The 21,086-nt window shown below is 38.5% G+C and overlaps 1 protein-coding gene across 1 annotated transcript in view; it reads left to right on the forward strand.

Moving 5' to 3' along the window:
• Zmym2 (zinc finger MYM-type containing 2) overlaps positions 1-18,720 on the forward strand; it is a 67,479-nt gene extending 48,759 nt beyond the window's left edge. The window contains 10 exon segments of the mRNA XM_051160612.1: positions 1,074-1,189; positions 1,881-2,052; positions 4,364-4,489; positions 5,610-5,704; positions 7,337-7,505; positions 7,782-7,933; positions 12,014-12,128; positions 12,686-12,937; positions 14,648-14,768; positions 15,857-18,720. Coding sequence (XP_051016569.1) covers positions 1,074-1,189; positions 1,881-2,052; positions 4,364-4,489; positions 5,610-5,704; positions 7,337-7,505; positions 7,782-7,933; positions 12,014-12,128; positions 12,686-12,937; positions 14,648-14,768; positions 15,857-16,049 — 1,511 coding nt within the window. The 3' untranslated portion in view covers positions 16,050-18,720.
• Positions 18,721-21,086: the final 2,366 nt, after the last annotated feature.

Consider the following 21,086-nt stretch of genomic DNA (forward strand, 5'->3'; position numbering starts at 1 on the left):
TCAGTGATTAAAGGACTAGAGTATAACTTGCTAAAACTACACAATCCTATAAAACTTTTCTTAAGCTGATACCTACAGTTTTATGCTTCCTGTTGAAAAAACAATTTCTCTGTGGTATGTAACAGTGATAGTTCTGTTGCCTTCTGGTCAGAAAGAGAACAAATAATTTATGTACTTAGTTCACATTTGCAGCATTAACTGTTTTTGTTTATGCTTTTTGTTTTGTTTTGGGGGGATTCTCTCTTACTATATAGCCCAGATTTGCCTTGAATTTAATCCTCTTGAGTGCTGAGATTACTGAAATGGCTGTTGTGGAGTTCAGTGTTTGCTGTATTTTAATTGTTTAAGTAAATAAACTGAGAGGAATTGTCAGGACAGTCTGCTGGATATAGAAGCATATTTTTGTTTGTTTTTGGGTGTTTTTTTGTTTTGTTTTGTTTTTTCGAGGCAAGGTTTCTCTGTGTAACCTTGGTTGTTCTGGATTCAATTTGTAGACCAGGCTGGCCTTAAACTCACATTGATCCGCCTGCCTCTTTCTCCTGGATTAAAGGCATGTGCCACCACACCCGGCATTAGAAGCATATTTTTAAAGGATATTATTTTTAAAAAGTATAAGTAGTGCTTGTTTTAAGTTTGAACACGTGTTGCAGAAAGTTGCTTGACATTTATCAAATCTCACAGAAACTAGAAATTTTCTTTAAATGTGTACAAAGTTATTTTCCTTTGCGGTCAAGTTGCCAACTAATATTGTTCATTATGACACCAATTAGCCAAGGAAATAAAAAGCCATTGTGAAAAGTAAAAGCCATGCTTTAAATTACCCTGCTGGGGAAGCAGAAGCAGGGGAATCTCTGAATTTAAGGCCAACTTCAAATCATAGCAAGTTTAAAAAGAATAAGCCAACAAATAAACAAATGCTATTATGCTGGCTCTTACTTGTAATCCCTAATTTCAGGATGTAGGAAACTGAGGCAGGAAGATTGCCAGGAGTTGAACGCTAGCCTGTATGACATGAAATTATTTCTCATACGAAACAAAAACGTGTTCTTTTCTACCCGTGTCTTGGCTTTCAGATGAGAATTGGAAGACAGAATATGTCCCAGTGCCTATCCCTGTCCCTGTATATGTCCCTGTGCCCATGCACATGTACAGCCAGAGCATTCCTGTCCCTACCACAGTTCCCGTTCCGGTGCGTGAGTTTACTTTCACTCTATGCTGTGCATGCAGCTGGGAAACTTGTTTGTAGTTACTAGTTGCTGATGCTGGTGAAGCTATACTACTCACAGTTGCTGTGACAAAGCTGATTTAACGGAAAGTTCATGGCTTGTAATGGCTCCACAACCTTTCAAAACAGCACCAGCGTCTGGGGACCAATTGTTCAAACACATGAGCCTATGAGGCACAGTTGACATTTACCTCTAGTAGAAGCCATCTTTCCTATTCTCCCACAGTTAGTTTGTCAACTTGCTTTTATCGTGATGATGCCTTTTACTTGCTTGTGTGGTCATCCCAAAGAGTTGAGCAGATGGGTTTATCTGCCTTGTCAAAACTGTTTTATATTTGAGTTTATTTTCAAAGCAATTTTTGCAATACCATAATGTTAGGAACTGAAACATAAGGCTAGAGGGCCTTAATTTTTATTTCATCACAAATTACCTGTAATATTAGAATGCTGTGTTTGAGGTTGGTTTATTTTCCCTTAACTTTTATTGTTAAAGTATCTGTATTCCTTGTGATGGTAGACTTCTTAGTTTTGATATGTATTCTTGCCAAAGAGTTTTTTCAATAATATATTTATATAGTAGTAGATCATACATTTAATTTGGTGAAATATCTTATATTGTATAGTACACTTAACATTAAATGCTTCGGTTAATTAGGTGCCCGTCCCTGTGTTTCTGCCTGCTCCATTGGACAGCAGTGAGAAGATTCCTGCCACAGTTGAGGACCTCAAAAGCAAAGTTTCTTCAGATCCTCTTGATACAGAATTGCTTACAATGACAGATATGATGGCTGAAGATGAGGGGAAAACAGAGGCATCAAATATCAACAGTGAGCTAGCTGCATTATATGTTTGTCAATAAGAGCTTTGGGAAGTGTGTTCTGTGTATTGTCATCATTACAGTACTTAACAGGCATATACTTTGGCAAAACTTACTATGGGAATAGAAGAAATACAGCAGAAATACATAAGAGATACACACGTTGACTCAGCAGTTAAGAGCACTAGTTGCTCTTGCAGACCACCCAGGTTTGGCTCCTAGCACCCACACGCTTAAGTCTTTCTTATCATTGCCATCCCAGAGGTTCCCATGTCCTCCTCTGGCCTTCACAAGTATTAAGACATGCAAGTGCTGCACAACTGCACATGTATGCACAATACCTGTACCCATAAAAACAAGTTATTTTTTACAAAGAGAAAGCTACGCACTCCATCATGAGCCAACTATGCTCTAATGCTAAGCTTGGTCTTCAGTGAAATAATTTGTTCCATTTTTGCTTTATTTTGAGATGGAGTCTTGTTATGTGCCCTGGGCAACAAACGCTTGGCCTCAAGAGTCCTCCATCCTTATCTTCTCAAGTAGATAAAGTTATTTTTTTGCCTACCACCACACACCTACTTGTGATCTCAAAAAAACCAAACAAATTTTTTTTTGAAGATTTATTTATATGTTTGAGAGTTGTACTGTATCTACACCTGGTACTTGGTGGAGGTCAGAAAATAATTCCTAAATCCTCTGGAATTAGAGTTGTAGATGATTGTGAACCATCATGTTGGGGCTTGGCACGGAACTAAGATCTTCTACAAGACCACCACTTCTCCTAATTTCTAAGCCACTCATTCTGTTTTTTAATAGTAATAGGATAGATTTGAACTTAACTCAGTTATTTATTTTCCTTAGTAGGTTTTAATGCTTTTATTTTGTGATTGATATTTCCAGTAATATTTTTTATACTAATTACCTTGCTTTATCTAAACCAGAATTTATCCTGCTTATTTTTGTTAGGACACTGTTTGCTACATAGTGATTTAATACACGTGTTTTGTTGTGACTCTATCCCTTAGCATAGCCTTTTATTCCTACCCCTACCCTTTTGGTGATACTTTAGTTCTGAACTGCCTAATTGCCTTTATACTAGAAAACAATTGCAGTAGCTGTTTTGCAGTGCTTTAAGAGGTTGTAAAATTTAGTGGATTGGAACAAGAAGTATGATTTTTTTTTTTTTTATTTTATACGCACACACACACAGACACACACACACACACATTCTCTGAGCTCAGGACACAGAGGCAGGAGAGTAAGCTCTAGGTGTGCCTAGTACATCACAGAACAAGACCCTGTGGGAAAAAGAATGGGGAGCCATGTCACGTATCCTTCGTAGAAAAGTTATATTGTTTTGTAAACCCTTTCTTTTCAATTTGTATGCATTTGTCTTATTTTTCTGTTTGGAGACTTGCCATCACTCTGCAGTTTATATTGGATAGAATGCATTTGTAAGTGTATAACAAATCCACTAAGCAGCTATACAAACAAATATCTTAATTATAGACAAACTGAGCATGTGGAAACTTGGTCAAAATTTAAAAATGCCCCTTGAAAATTGTAGTTATTTACCTTCATAATTTATTTCTAACAAAGAATTGCTTTTAAGAATACTGACATGGGGCCGGAGAGATGGCTCAGTGGTTAAGAGCACTGATTGTTCTTCCAGAGGTCCTGAGTTCAATTCCCAGCAACCACATGGTGGCTCACAACCATCTATAATGAGATCTGATGCCCTCTTCCAGCCTGAAGATATACGTACAGGCAGAGTACTGTATACATGATAATAAATAAATAAGTCTTATACTGACCTGGAGAGATGGCTCAATTGGTAAAGTGCCTGCCACACAAGCATGAGTATCTGAGTTCCAATCCTGGGGCCCATTTGAAAGGTCAAGCACAGTGGCTTGTGCCTGTAGCGCTAGTGAATGGAGAGGGTAGAGTAAGGATAGAAGGTGGATCCAGTAGACAGAGAAAAACAGAGCATCAGCCTCTCTCATGCATGCCCATCTATGTGTAAGTACATATGTGTTGGCCCCATGTCCTCCCGTGTCTTCCACCCCAGCTCTCATCCCCATCACACTGGCAAGTACATATGTCCCTCTATCACACACACAGATACTCTTAACATAGGATTAAGTGTTATAACATTTATTTATTAACTTGAAAAGGAATAGCCAGAATGTGTAAGTTTCTAATTATAGTTATGATTTTTACAGTAGCTTACATATTAATATTTTTATATACTTTTTCTTTTGGCAGATACTGTTGAACTTTTTGAAAGTTTGATTTCTAATGAAATTATTGCTTGGTTACAGGTGTAATTATTGAGGCTGACATAATTGGTTCAGATCTCACAAAGAATTCTGACCTAGATATACAGTCCAACATGCCTGATGTACCATATGAACCAGATTTGGATATTGAAATAGATTTCCCAAGAGGTACTTAAATACAATTTTATTATTGTTGAATTACATTGTATTGTTGCCTCTTGTCTCTATAATTGTTTGTTTTTTTCTGTTTTTTGTGGTAGGGGATGCTGGGGATAGATGTATGTTTTTTCATGTAGCTACGTTCTTCATCCTTTGTTTTTGTTTTTTTCATTCTTTGTCATTTTCCCAAATAAGACTGAATTCATTACAGGAACTTTAGAAATTAGAGAACAACACAATACTTCTTTTCAATTCAGAGACATTGGTAGTATTGTAGTGGAGGTAGGGATCATGATAGAGTTTTGCTATATAGTCCAGACTGGCCCCCAACTCAAAGCTGTTCTTGCCTCAGCATCTCTAGTGCTGAGATTATAGATGCATGTCAACATCTCTAGCTTGGTAGCATTTATCTTAATGCTTTTGAAGCTAAATTCACATTCAGAGGAACAAATACAGTCAATGGTCATTATAAGACACACTCTATTGCTTCTTGCTGTTCAGCTCAGGTGGAGCACAGAGTGTTCTTGGCATTCTCCTGCAACTCTACAGTGGGAGGCGAGTAAGGGTTAGAGTTAAGAGCAGCTCTGATGCTGTCAAGTTTTGAGGTCAACCTGATTTAACAAGGGCCTGTCACAGAAAAGTATTTCAAAGCCTCATGTGGTAGTACATACCTACTAAGGTAGGAGGATAATAAGGTGTAGACTCTATAAACTGAGTTCCACACCACAAGCAGACAGACAGATATTAATGTAGTCCTTTTTTTTTTCATTTACCCCCTAATTTATGAATTCCTATTAAGCGAAATGTAAAATATATGAAAAAGACTTAATGGGATAAACTAGATGGGCAGTTTAGATTTTCTAAATGTTTGCTTTTTCTAGTACCATACAGTTCTATGAAATTTCTGTATTAATACTTGTTATGCATGGTTTTTTAGTAGTATAACTAGGGTTTATTAAAACTCAGAGCATGTTAAGTATGATAAGTCTTTTTGTCCCTCACCTAACTCAAATTTATCCCCATGTCTGAATGATCATTTATGTCATGTGGCTATTTCTTTATTGGCTGTATTTATGAAACATAAATCTATACTGTTATATTTGAAATAAAAGATATTCTAATTTGTCAGCTGCGGAAGAGCTTGATATGGAAAATGAGTTTTTATTACCACCTGTTTTTGGAGAAGAATATGAAGAACAGCCCAGACCTAGATCTAAAAAAAAGGTACAGAATTTGTTAATGTTTTTATATCTTTTATTTATCTAGTATATATAGCAACATTTCAGAGAAAGATGCATTGATGATTTCTTGTGCCTGATAATATAGGAAGATAGATTTAAAAATTTATCTTAATACAAGGTAAAAATAGAAAATAGTTGACTTAAGGAAATTCAACTCTGACAGTAATAGAGACTGTTTCCTGAGTGAGCACAGTGACATAAATCTGTAAGCACTGATGAGTATGAGACCGACCATGATGGTTATCTCAAAAAGGAAGCGAGAAGGGACAAGGAATTGAGATGATTTTTTCAAGGAACTTTTTTCATCATTATTTTTGATGAGGTTAATGAAGAAGAGGCATAGTTTATTCTTGAGCATGCCAACACACAGAGAGAAAGACTGCCCTGGGATTGATTGCCAGCACTGTATAAACTGGGCGTGATGGCCCCTGCCTGCTAATTCTATTGGGAGATTAAAAGCTAGAGGATCAGAGGTTCTCAGTCAGCTCGAGATAAATATGACACTGTTTTATACGTGCACATGCACCTTGCGTGCATGTGTGTCACACACACATACAGAACCTAACCAAAGTAACGATAAAATAAGGAAAAGCCAAATACTAGACACTTGGATCATTCAGACATACGGAATCTAAGTTTTTAAATATGCTGTCAACAACTTTCTGTGTTTGACTTCCAACATAAGACAAGATCAAAAGACACTATAAGAAAATGACTTTCACAATTTTTTCTCAAAGGAAAAAAAGAAAACTGAAAAAAGGAATATTCACAGTATGATAAGGGGTATGTGATGCTGTACACAGCCATTAACTGAAGTGTGTCATTGTTCTAAGTGCTAGAGCTTCCTATATTATCAGGCACAAGAGCCGTAAGTCTTCATGGCTTTCTGGACAGTAGTGAGTTGGGGACTGGGCTAAATAAGGAGACCCTTTTCCAAAACAGACAAGCAACCTGACTACCAGACATGAAAAGAAGGGACTGATGTTGTCAGTCAGTGGACTGTGCTTGCCTAGCATGTGCATGGTTCTGGGTTTTATCCTCAGCACTAAAAAGAAAGCAAGTAAAGAGTAAGTTTCTCTTTTCTTTCTTCCTTTCTTTCCTTCCTTCTCCTCCTCTTCTTCTTTTTCTTCTTTCCCTCCCTCCCCCATCCCTCCCTCCCTCCTTCCCTCCCTTTCTTTTGACAGGATCTCTGGGTAGCTGTTCTGGAACTCATTCTTTAAATGAGTTTTTAGAGACTGGCCTTTAAACTCAGAGATCTGTATACCTCTGCTTCCTGAGTGCTAAGATTAAAGGTGTGTGCCACCACTGTCAACTAAGAGTAGATTTCTTAAAAAGTTCTTCAGTCTTTAAGTTGACATTTAGAATCCTTCTATTTTTTTTTTTTAATTAATTCCAATTTATATATGTGAAGTGATTTGTATAGGAACATATTCATGAAATGGGGTTTCAAGAAGCAATATGGCTAACTATTATCAGCTATTAGAATACTAGCCAGTTCTAACATATTATAATAAGTACAAGTTGTTTTAGTTGTCTTTGTTTAAAGACAACTTGCATAGAAGTCATGGAATAATGTAGTCTCAAAGAAAAGATTTACTGTACTATTTTATTATAGGGAACCAAGAGAAAAGCTGTGTCAGGATACCAGTCTCATGATGATAGTTCTGACAACTCAGAATGCAGCTTTCCTTTCAAGTATACATATGGTGTGAATGCATGGAAACATTGGGTCAAAACTAGGCACCTTGATGAAGATCTTCTGGTATTAGATGAGTTAAAATCTCGTAAGTGTTTCCGTTTTATTATCCTAAGTTTTGGTTAAAAATCTTATGGAAGAGCAGCCTTTACTCTTTAACTGATAAGTCATCTCTCCAACCTCAGAAATTAATTTTAACTTATGTCTGTATGTGTATGTCTGTAAATGTATTTTGTGTGCGTGTGTGCATACCCATGGGAACGAGAACATCAGAGTTTTAAAGCTTGAGTTAAAGGCAGTTATGAGCTGCCCAGAATGAGTGCAGAGACATATAATAGTTAATGATTATTTTATTTCTTTTTAGCTAAATCAGTAAAGTTAAAAGAAGATCTACTCTCTCACACCACAGCTGAGCTCAACTATGGGTTAGCCCATTTTGTCAATGAGATCCGACGACCAAATGGAGAGAGTTATGCACCTGACAGCATCTATTATCTCTGCCTTGGTATACAGGAGGTAAGATTCTGAACATGATGCTACTAAGAACAGTGGTGGTAAAGTGTGTAGATATAAATGTGCCTCTAAAAATTTAAGAATTGGGGTGTGTGTGTGTGTGTGTGTGTGTGTGTGTGTGTGTGTGTGTGTGTATGTGTGTGTGTATGGATGGATGGATGGATGGATGGATGGATGGATGGATGGATGGATGCCCACAGAGGCTATAAAAGAATGTTGGATACCTTGGAGCTTGTGTTTACAGGTGCTTGTGAGCTGCCTGATGTGGGTGCTAGGATCTGAACTCTGATCCTAAGAGTTGAGCAGTGCTCTTAGGTGAGCCATCTCTCCAGTCTCAGTTTTCTGGAATTTCTGTTGGTTTATCAAGAATATAATCTTTTTAGAAATACTTAGGGTATATAGAAGATTTTCCTAGATATTTTGTGCTTTTCTATAACACAGTATGTATGTTCTTTACTATTTCAAGTTCTTTAGTACTGTGTTCAAAACAACAACAACAAAAACAATTGACTTAACTCAAATGTCCCCTTCTCCGTTTAACAGGATCTCACTGTGTAGGCCTGACTGACCTCGGACTCCCAGAAACCCACCTGCCTCTGCCCCTCACGTGCTGGAATAGCATGTGCACCACCACACCCAGCCTCATGCATCTTTGTGAGGAATCTAACAGGGTTGTGAATTTGGGGATAACAACACTTTTTAATAGTTGCAAGTAAATGAATTCATAAACTGTTAGCTACAGAGTTCCCTTTAGAGTTGCTGATGTTTATATATAAATACAGGGTATAAGTATTTATACCCAACTTACACTAGCAATGTGACTGTACATGTCCCTTGTTCATCTGTCATTATTTTTGACCATGCAAATGTAAAGATCAACTATTTTTCTATATGAAACAGAACACTAGAGTTCAGTGGGAAAGGGAGAAAAAGTTCTAGAAATTTTTTTGATTTATTCTGTTAATCATTCTCTAATTGTCTCTCTTTGTCTCTGTCTCTCTCTGTCTCTTTCTGGCTGTCTTTGTTTTCAAGACAGAGTTTCTCTGTATGTGGCCCTAGCTGCCTTGGAACTCACTTTGTAGACCAGGCTGACCTGGAACTCACAAAGATCCTCCTGCGTCTGCCTTCTAAATGGTGGGATTAAAGGCGTCCACCACCACCCAGCATCTAATTTTCTTTTAATGTTGGAAGAGCATACTCTTTCATTTGTATTATTGTTGATTTCTGCCTTGTAGTTTCTTGGATAGTCTAGTTAGGAATCAGACTATTTCATAAAGAACAAAATAATAAGTAATTTAGGCTGCCATATCAAGAAGAAGAAAAAACTAGGATATTATACAATTTAAATTAGATAACTGGTTTAAATATGCCAGTTAGCTTGTTCTCTTTGTTGAAGCAGGGCTTCACTATGCAATCAAGGTTGGGCGGTAACTCTACAGAGACCTCAAATTTAGAGGAATTCTTCCGCCCCTGAGTTACAGATATATACAGCCATTCCTAGCCTTCTATGTAGGTGCTGGAATTTCAGGTCATGTCCTTAGGCTGCTAGGATGGTTCTCATCCACTGAGCTGTCTCCCCAGTTTTCCTAAATAAAAACTTGACATCATTCCAGAATTTCTTGTAGGATTTTACCCTTTGAGTATTTTATAGGTGGAAATGTAGTAAGCTTTTGTTTTAAAGCTGTGAACAGTGTTTGTTATATTTAAGTATAGTAAAATAATGGCCTATGTCGTTAATTTCAATTCTATACAAATGAGTTTTTAGTAATTACTAAATACATATAAACAACTTTCTTTTATTCATTAAGTTCTAAGACTGCATTATTTTTTCCCTTGTTGAATAAAAATCTTTTATTTAATCACTTTACAGCCTGATCCCAGCTCCTAAGACTCCCTCCTGTAAGACTGCGTTATTTAAATAATATAGATATATTTATAATATTTGTGAAGTGAACTTGAATTTTGCTAATCCTTCATTTTAATTTTTTCTGTTTACTGGATATTGATTGGTGTGGCCTTTGGAAATTGAGATATTCCTGTTGATAGATTACCTTTACTGACAGCTGATTGATTTACTGATTGATTGTCTAAGTACCCATATTAAATGTTAGATGTACCTACTCTTACTTTTGCCTTGTTCTTATGAGGAGAGGTGATGAGTTAAGTAGTAGCTTGTCCAAATTACATAGCTCATAAGTTTTGACTCTGGGCGAAATGTGGTACCACAGTACATAGAAGGCTGAGGCATGTAGGCACGTGAGTGTGAGGTCAGCCGGGACTACATAGTGAGTTCCAGGCTTGCCTGGGCTACATAGCCCTGTCTCAAAATAATCAAGTAGAGTCTGAGCAGTTTGACTTAAAAAGTCTTTATAAACCAGGAATGGTGGTACATGCCAGCACATGGGAAGCAGGAGGGTTGTGAGTTTAAGACCAGTATGGGCAATGAGAGAGAAAAGCAGAGGAGGCCACTGTAGCATGCTTTACTCAAGTATCTGAAATAGTTATAACTAAGTATTGGTAGCCCAGTTTTGGAGCAAATTAACTTTACTCAAGTATATCGGTAAAAGGAGATGGCTCAGTTGGTTAAAGAGCTCGCAGTACAAACATGAAGGCCTGAATTTGGGTTCCCAACGCCCATGTAAGAAGCCAGGTATTGTTGGTGGTATTTGGTTATAATTCTAGTACTGAGCAGGTGAGATAGGCTCCCTGTGGCTCCCTGCAGCTTCCTGGCCAGGCAGTCTCCTCAATCAAGTGAGCTCCATGTTCAGTGAGGCACCCTGTCTCACAAAAACGTGGAGACATGCTTAAGGAAGACACTTAAGTGTTCACCTCTGGCCTCCACGTGCATTTATACACACTCACACAATGTGTACCAATATGAAAGACTTTTTTTTTTTTTTTTTTTTTTTTTACCCTCTACCCTATCCTCCAGATGGGCAGCGCTAGAGAGCAGCCCCTGCCCAAGAGATCTGATACGTTCAAACTAGGGTCTAAGCAAACTTCCCTTGAAGAAACTGGTCTCCCAACCAACTTGTCCTCTCAGCTGGGCCACGGGCTCTCCAGCCCCAGCAGCTCCAGCCCCACCCCATGAAAGACTTTTTAAATTGACCTTTTTGAAAATTTAAAGACAGAAGGGATAACAGGAGAATGATATTCCTAGATGACAGAGTCAGGGTGCAGTTTCCCAGGAACCATGTTTAACATGGCTGGAATATGGGTGTGAAGTGTAGAGTAAAACTCGTACCGGAAAGGCCCTGGATTCTTCTATAAATTGATTAGTTTTCAGCTAAAAAGATGGGTTCTGTTTTGGTTTCTGCTATACTAGAAATAAAGTCCAGACTCTTAAGTACACTAGGCCTGTGTTCTACCTTGTTAGACCATCCCTGGTTAGGTCGTCAGCATTTTCAAAAGTGTAAACATGTACACACACTTGATTGGCAGAGGAAGGGGAGAACAGCCAGCCAGCTCCTCGGGGTTTTCCTTTCATCATTAATTAGTCTGTAAAATGTATGTTTTTTCCATGTATGGTATAAACAACTCATATTTTGTCTGACAGACTAATGAGAGCACGTGTATGTAATGTGTGATATGTTTGTATGATGAAGGTAGGTGTGTGCCACACTGCACAGATGGCAGTCAGAGGACGATCTCTGCCGCCACCCAGAGACAGGGTTTCTCTTAGTAGCCTTGACTGTCCTGGAACTCATTCTGTAGACCAGGCTGGAATTAAATAAATGTGTGTGCCACTCCTGCCCGGCCAGTGGGTTCTGAAAACCTAACTTGGCTTGTCAGGCTTTTACGTGGCAAATGCTTTGACTTGCTGCTCCATCTCTGGCTCCAGACTGATGATTTTTACCCAGGTTTTATATTCAGGATTTTTTGTTATACTTTCCAGCTTTGCATATTTTAAGCAACAGGTTAATTTTTATGCTTTTTCAACTTGTACACATAACCAAGGCCTTGTGTTTTATTAGAATGCTTGGTTTTCTAAACATAAAGCTTTTTTTTTTTCTTAAGAAATGCAAAGTGTAATACATTCATGGTTTATAATTAGCTGGTTTTCCTTTAATAATTTTTTTGTAGTACTTATGTGGTAGTAATCGAAAGGACAACATATTTATTGATCCAGGATACCAGATGTTTGAGCAAGAACTGAATAAAATACTCCGAAGTTGGCAACCAAGCATACTTCCAGATGGTAATGCTCTTTTAAATATGTATTGATAGTTGATAATGGAATTGTTATTTTTGCAGAAAGTATGTTAAATGCATTTAGGAAGTAATTTAAGTTACACTATAAGAGCTTGTGTGCATGAGCTCATTGCAGATAAATGCAGTCAGTAAGTAATGTTTGTGAGGAACTTTGGAAAACCTGTGACCTATTTAGTGCAAAGCTAGACATTTATGTCTTAAGACCTATAATACATATGTAAAAAAATTTATTCATTTATGAGAATCATATGTTTTCAAGAATTACACAGACTTAAGTTATTTTCTGATCATAATGTGCTTGTCCTACTGAAGGACAAAGCCAAGCATTCTATACCTTACTCTAGGGTGGTGGTGTCCTAGCCTGTGTCCCAACCTGTGTGTTGTTAAAAGAGCCAGTAGACAATTCCGAGGTTCATTCACACTGACCTAATGTGAGGAGTAGATTGACATAGGGCTGTTTTAAATTCACTTCATTTCTAGATGGTAAAATTGAAACTGCTTGTGGTATTTATACTTCTTTTAAAGTAGTTTTCTCTATTTAAGGGTCAATATTCTCTCGAGTTGAAGAAGACTATCTCTGGAGGATAAAACAACTAGGATCACATTCTCCAATAGCTCTTTTGAACACCCTATTCTACTTTAACACTAAGTATTTTGGCCTGAAAACAGTGGAACAACACTTAAGACTTTCCTTTGGCACTGTGTTTAGGCATTGGAAAAAAAATCCTTTAACAATGGAAAATAAAGCATGTCTTCGCTATCAGGTGTCTTCCTTATGTGGAACAGACAATGAAGGTAGTGTAACTTTTGTTTTAAAAACAAGTTTTATTTTTATGGAATGAGTGTGCTTTTCCTACGTGAATTTATGTGTGCATCACACATGTTTAGTGCCCACAGGTGTCATAGAGGGTGTCAGATCCCCTGGAACTGGAGGTATGACTGGTTGTGAGCCACCATGTCACTGCTGGGAGCTGAATCCAGGTCTTCTGCAATAAGTACGCTTAACCTCTGAATCTGTCAGTGGCCCTGATAGTATAGCATTTTTATGTGGAAATTGTCGGTGGTAGGAATGTTCAAAATTTTTTTTACTAAAGCCCACCAAAACCATTCTTTAAGAGACTAAAGACGATTGCTTTCATAAAAACACAAAAGCTTCTTCTGTGTTTTGTTTGTGATAAAGTCTTACTATGTAGCGTTAGCTAGTCTGGGACTCCATGTCTAGACCAGGATGGCCCCAAACTCCTAGAGACCCACTTTGCTTTGCTTTCAAATTGTATCCTTTAAAAATGTCATATCTTTTGTTGTAATAGTTTGTTTTGTTTTGAGATAGGATTTCTAGTGTAGACTGCTGGATCTGAGATCCTCCGTCTGCTGAGACTACAGGTGTGAACTGCTAAAACCTATATTTATGCTGAGCTGGGGTTCAAACTGGGGCTTCATGCATTTAGACAAGCACTCTACCAACTGAGCTACATTCTCAGCTTCTTGATTTCTTTTCTTAGAAAAATTGTACGTTACCAAAAGCTACCATGGAGCCGGGTGCGGTGGTTCATGTGACTAATGTGCATCAGATTAAAGAATTTTGCAGACACCAGAGAGTGAGCAGCATTTTGGGAGAACTTCTATTATAACAAAGCACACTTCAAAAGACGATAATGCACCGGTTGTGGTGGTGCACACCTTTAATCCTAGCACTGAGTCAAAGGCAGGAGGATCTCTGAGTTCCAAGCTAGCCTAGTCTACATAGCGAGCTCCAGGACAGCCACGGCTACATAGAAAGACCTTGTCTCAAAACCAAAACAAGCCGAGGGATTTGGGGGTGGTGCACGCCTTTCATCGTAGCACTAGAGAGGCAGAGGTAGGCAGATCCACTGTGAGTTCAAGGCCAGCCTGGTCTATAAAGTGAGTCCAGGACAACCAGGGCTACACAGAGAAACCCTGTCTCAAAAATACAAAACAAACAAACAAACAAAAAGCTACTATGGAGAAAACTCTGCACTTAGTTCTATACTGCTAAAACAGGCACTAAGGGTCTTACCTCAAAATTGGTTGTAGGGAGCTGTGGGAGAACTCGGTGGGTAAAACTATTTGTTGTGCAAGTCTGACCATCTGAATTGGAATTCCTGGAGCCACATAAAAAGCCAGATACAGGAGAGTTAGGAGTGGAGAGACAAAGACAGGAGAATCATCAGGTAGCTCATAGGCCTTCTAGCCTAGAGTATGCATACAGTGCCGCAGCAGAAACAGAAGCAACGCTGCCTTGGGGAGGTGGAAGACAAGGACTGACGACAAGTTTTCTCACCCTCATTCACACATGTCATACATGCACACAAAAAAGAAAAAAAGATGTGGATTGCTGTGAGTTTTAGTCCAGCTTGGTCTGCAAATCAAGTCTAGGACAGCCAAGGCTACACAGAGAGACCCTGTCTAAAAAAAAGAAAAGAAAGAAAGAAAAAAAGATTGGTTTTAGGAGGCTTACTTTTGTTGATGTTGTTGTTGTTAAAGATAAAATTGCTACTGGAAAACGAAAACATGAAGATGATGAGCCAGTATTTGAACAAATTGAAAACACAGCCAACCCTTCTAGATGTCCTGTGAAAATGTTTGAATGCTACTTGTCTAAAAGGTGAACAGTAATGATATTTGACTAAAATTTTGTAGCATGGGGAGTTTAACTTGGGGCCTCAAGCGCACTAGGTAGTGCTCTGCCACTGAGCTACATCCCAACTGGTACTCTCAGAGATGTTTGTATGAGTTTAGCACTATTAAGAAGTGAAGGTATTTTAAATAATTTTTTAAAATTCTGCTCGCTTAAATGGACTTCTGTATTCCAAAGTTATATTCAACTATAATTTAGAGTCCCATTGTGAAATACCTAGCCCATATAGTTTAGGATTCTAGTCCATGCTAAGAAATCACTCTTGACTAAAAGTAGCACGCGTGCTCTTGTCCTGAAACTAGAGGGTTAGAGCAGTTGTGTTGCCGCCAAGCAGAGACACAAACTTTTTTTTAACTGTCACAGGCTTTTTGGGTCTACAGTGTTTCACTGCCTAAAGCAGCAGCCACTGGGAACTGCTTTAAGTGTTGGTTAAATCAGCACTCTAATGATCAGCAAGTGCAGAGGTGGCCTGTACTTTGTAAACAACTTCCTAAACCATAGTGCACTTTCCAGGGTGCCCCTCAGAGCTTGTGAAAACATGCCTGTCCCCTCTGCATGGCCATGTTTTTAACCAAGTCGTAAGGGTAGCTTTCTTGCTCTACTCTGGACCTTTGGTTTAGTTTCATGGATTTCCAGTGCTGGTGATTATTTGCCAGGATTCCTTTTTTGGTATTGTCTTCTTGGTATTTAATGTTTCTTCTATTGTATAATGCTGTAAGACTTTTTATGTGTTGTTTATTTTCATCATTTTAAGCCACATTTTTCATATTTTGTTTTTCCTGAAATGGACATGCACAATTAATTAAACTAATGCATTTTGGATTATAATTTGCATATTACAGTAACAACTAAAATAATAATATGCATGTTAATGGAGTCTTAGATTCCATGAAATACAGGATTTTAATTATAGGAGGGAACCAGTCCTTTATCACAAAAACTTCAAGAACAGTTTACTGATAAAATGTTATTGTAGTCATTCTTCAAAGAAGTAAAGTTGTAGAGGATTTTGTCATGTTCTATGAAATTGACCTTTTTTCTCTTTTTCTCCAAAGTCCACAGAATCTTAATCAGAGAATGGATGTTTTTTATTTGCAACCAGAATGTTCTAGTTCTACAGATAGCCCTGTCTGGTACACATCTACTTCCCTGGACCGAAACACCTTGGAAAATATGCTTGTACGGGTTCTTCTAGTAAAAGATATTTATGATAAAGACAATTATGAACTGGATGAAGACACAGACTAAAAGGACCATTTCAGAAGCAGTGGGATAGCTCAGCATTAGATAGTCATGCTGCTAGATCTTTACAGGAAACATTTCAAGGTTACTCTTCCTGTTCTGAGTTTTGTAGCAATGTACCCACACTGGGTATTACCATGTAAATAATCTGTGAGTGAAAGTTGCCATTATTCTATGTAGTGGTTTTAGGATACTTAACAAATACATTGAATTCTTTTTTTTATTATTTATTTGATTAGGTATGTTTGTAACTTTTTACATTACAAAATATGAAGAGAATGTGCCATGTATAAGTTTTTCCTGTTGCACTGCTCTACTGTTGCAAAGCTCCCTCCACAGGGCGTGCTTTTATTGCGTTCTTGACCAGATGGTTGTGTGTGGGTAGCACTACTCAAGTTTAGAACTTGTAGTGTCTTTCAGAATTTTTAAAATAAACTGTAAACTAATAGGCTGGGTTTTTTGTTTTGTTTGGGTTTTTTGTTTGTTTTATGTTTTAGTTACTGAAGCCTTACCAGGTTATGTAGAGAGATACCATCTTCTGTACCAAAAATAGACAAGAGAATGCTGTCGATACTGGTGTTCTGTAATGTGAACTTATGCTGGTGGAAACAACTTATGTTCCCCTTATTAAAACTTAGTGTCCTTTTCTCACTTGTGACTTTCTGCATCACCCCATTAATTAAAAAAAATTATGTATATATGTGTAAGTAGAGAGAGAATGACTATAACTTGAAAACAAGATTAAGGCATTTTTCTTTGTAAAATGTCTTGAGACAGTGTAAGAAGACTCTTCTCTTCCCATGTCAGTCAGCCATCAGTATATGAGATGACCCTGCCTCCAGCCCCGCCTCCCACCAAGGGTGTGTAGATCAGGCTGCACTACAGCTTGTATAGCACTCTCAAGTTTTACCACTCTTAGAATTCTTGTGCCTGCTTCCAAAAGTGACTGATGCATATGCAGGGCAGAATTATTTTTAGAAATGCCACTCCTGAAATAGTCATTTTAGAAAGTCATGGTACTTGAAGGGAGATAGTGTCACATTTTCCTACAGAGATTAGCAGTGGAGAATGCTGATTACTCCAGATGCTTGTAGAAATAAAAACTGGTGGATAAAGTCAGTCTCAGAGAAGTCATACAGGATACTAGATTGTTTGGCTTTGAAATTTTAATTACTTCTTATAGAAGATTACATTTAAATGCCTTTGTGCTTCTGCATAGCAGTTTATCTGTTCATAACTTAGATTAAGGAAATTTGCTTCAAATTATACTGAGTAAAGTAGTAGCTGAGAATTATCACCAATTATTTGGCTGACTTTGTATGGCATGTGTGATGTTACTTTCTTATTTCTGAATCCTGAAATTACCGTGGTGATACTAGCTTTCAAATAGTTCTGAGGGAAATTAGCCTATTTTCTACAGTGACTAGACAGTATCTACACAGACCTTACCTATTACTCTCTCTCTTAGGATCAACTTTAGCATAGTAAAGAAATTTTCTCAATCATGATTTTGGAATTTTCACAGGTATAGCTACTGCTTGTTTAAGCAATAACTATGTGAAATGTTTTTGGCATGACAATTTACAGTCTTCTAACTTTTTGTAAGTTTGAATAACTTCAGTCCCTTGGTTTTATATTTGAATCATCAGACTGACAGTAGCAAATCCAGTACAAGTTACTTTACTAAGACAGGAACACCCCTCTCCTCATTCGCCTGTTGAATGAAGCTGGAAACACTTAAATCAGAATGCAGATGTTTCTTAGCTTTACAGCACTCCTTCTGAAGCACTTTTACTAGAAATGCATATTGTGATTTAAGGCTGGTTAACCCTAACCATCTTTTATTCTTCGGAGTGGTGCTATAGCCCATCAAAAAGCAATAAACTCACCCACAAGTGTCACATGTATATTTTACCAAATACCATAAATCTCTGCCATGGTACTAAGCACCGTGTCTTGCTATTTAGTTTTTATGGTTTGTACATTTTGCTTTTCTGAGCAGAAATGCCTACAGAATTTTGACCTTACATGATAGAAGACGTAGAGCTTGTCTGTGTCTCATGCAATCCGATGATTGATCTACTTGATTCTCAGGGGGAAAGAAATTTATTTTATGAATATTGTTCTGGGACATTTATTTCACCTGGAACATATTTCTTTGGTTCTTGGCTCTCCTTAGTGTGTAGCCAAAACTGACTGCTGAGAGAAAGGACAATGAAATGATAGCTTATTTTCGCTTCTTCGTGATTTCTGATTATAGACAGCATCCTGTAAATACAACTTTATTGTCTTGAGATGTCTATTGAAGATATTATATTTTTCTGTTCTGAACGATTTTGCCACTTGAAATCGTTCAATGAAAAAGATGACTAGCCACTCTGAGGCAGGTGGATTTCCCATGCAAACCGAATTCTCAACGAATTTCAGAAGGCTTTTACTGTATTAGGTAACATGAGATATTAAAGGATTTTTCTAGGCAAGACGCTCAGCCTTTTTTTTTCCCCCCATAAAAGTACTTTTTACTCAAATCGTAGTTCATGTTTTCCTTTCATGAAATGGAGTGGTTACCAGTGTGTTACTACTGAAACAGGAGCATGTGCACGCTCTGTGCTTTCTGATGTACACTGCTTCCCTTTGTCCTGGCCAGTTGTGATTCGCAAACCGGGGTAGCTCATGTATGTGGAGCATAAAGGGCTGAAGTGATGGCGAGAACAGATCGAGCTTGTACTGCTCTAACATAGGTCCACTTGGTCTGCGGCCCTGAGTGTCTGAAGTGTCTTAAATACAGTCTTAAATTACTAAACATGAACATTTTTATCGGGCAAGCTATTTTTACGGGCTCTGCTTTTGTTGGGAGCTACCATCGACTGCAAGTTACTTTAGTTGCCCTCAAAACAAAAACAAAACAACAAAAAACCCACGACTTTCATGTCTGAAAGCATTTTAAAGAATGAATTTCCTTAACTAAATTACAGGATTTTCATTTTACCCCTGAAAAGCCATCATGCATATTAGGAGTAGATTGTGTTGCTAGTTCTATTCCGCTGTGTCCTTGGGATTACACCAGTTTCAGAGCATTACCAGCATGGAAATGTATGTCTGCAACAGGTCAGCTCCGTTTATTGGGGCCGGGGTGGCTGGGAGTAGAAACAACTTCTCTACTTTTTATCTTCATTTGGAAGCTTCCCACACCATGAGATGAACTAGATAGGAAAATGTCCCTACAAAAACGGGAAATCCTGATTACTGAATTACAAGCTCATGAATTCAGGCCTTGTGAAAAGGAGACCAAAATAGAAGCTAAGATTTAACTTATAGACAGTAGTGACGACTGAGCATTCCTACTTTGAAAATCTGAAATCTGCAATGGTCTAAAATCCAAAAGTGTTGAAGGGCCATCATTACGACACTCAGACCTTGGGTGCTTGGGCATTAAGTCCATGAAACCCTTACAGACCCCAGACTGAACCGCATGTGGTGCTGTTCAGCTGTTAGGCTGGAGGTCTACAGGCAGTGGTATCACAGCTGAGCACCAAGCTGACCACATTCTCGGCTGCAGCACAGTGACATAATAGTGACAGGACTTTTGATCTATAAAGTCCAGTATTGCCTGGGCTTCTGATTCTGGCGTTCCAAATTGAGCTTGGTTACAGTACACACCACAGATTGACAGTGAATCCTTGCAGTGTGAAGGCAAAACAGCTTTAGTTCTTAAAGCCCAACTCAAAACTGCACAACAATGTTAACACAAAACTACATTTCTGTCTGTCTCATTTTTGGTTTTCCCATACATGGTTTCTGTTTGTAGCCCTGGCTATCCTGGAATTCACGCTGTAGACCAGGCTGGCCTGCCTCTGCCTCCTGGGTGGTGGGATTAGAGGTATGGGTCACCATGCCCAGCTATTACACATTTTCTTTGTGCCATAGGGTGGGTATAGAGAAAAAGATAGTGTGTCAAAGTGTACTTCTAAACAAGATAACACATTTAAATGCTAAGGAGCACACTTCAGAAGGCTGAGAACAGTCTAGAAGTACACCCAAAGGCTACTGCTATGTTCTGGATTTGTTTAAGAGATCATTACTGACTGAATGTGGTGTAGGTTGATTTCTTGTGACTCCAGTGCTCCCGAGGAAATGGTCAGAGAAGTTCTGGATATTGAGGGTCTGTGGCTTTAAGCCCAGTCCAGTACATGAGTGGTTAAAAAACAGCTCCCAACCACAGACTGTACTGTTCATGCATTAGCCAAGTTTACAAGCTGTAATGAATCAAGAACCCTCCAGTTCTAGATTCTGCACAGTAAGTGGAACATAATGTTGGAAGTTACATTAAGAATGTTCATTGGTAGAGGAGTTTCCATAGCAATTGCTTTTAGAAAAAACTCAGCTCACTAAGTCGTAGTGTGTCCCTCTTGATTCTATATGCAATATAAAACATACCCACTTTGGCCACACTAGTGGTTTGTTTTTGTTGTTGCTTGTTTGAAAATAGCATCTCGCCACCTATCAGAATAACTTCAAACTCCTCATTGTTTCACAGCCCCCTCTGAAATGCACAAATTTGTAGTTCTAAGTTCCTGTCAGCAGGTGGCAGTAGTGCCACATTTGCAGTATGGATTGTGTTTATTTTAAAATCTTTGGGGGCTCTTGGAATGTAGAATTTTTAAAGGCAAACTTTGTTGTAGATTTATGTTAGTGGGGTCAGGTCAGCAGTTAAGAACCAAATGTGTGTGTTGGGGAGTTGGGTGGAAGGAGGGTCGGGAGCTCACAGGGAGACCATCAAGACCTGTGCATCTGGACCCAGGGGCCTGCACAAACTGATGCACCAGCAAGGACAGTGCAGAGAACCTAGGCCCCTGTTGTAGCCAATGGACAGTTCTCAGTGGCTGTGGGGAGAGCAGGGACTACAGGCTGTCCAGATGAGCCTCCCCCCCCCCCCATGTCAGAAGCCTAGGGGAGAGGGGTAGAGCAGAAGAAGGAGGGAGGAAGGGTGGGAGTAGGAAGATAAAAGTGAGGGGGTAACAATCGAGATGCAAGTAGAGTAAA

The sequence above is a fragment of the Acomys russatus genome, chromosome 18 (genome assembly GCF_903995435.1).
Source record: "Acomys russatus chromosome 18, mAcoRus1.1, whole genome shotgun sequence".
NCBI lineage: Eukaryota > Metazoa > Chordata > Mammalia > Rodentia > Muridae > Acomys > Acomys russatus.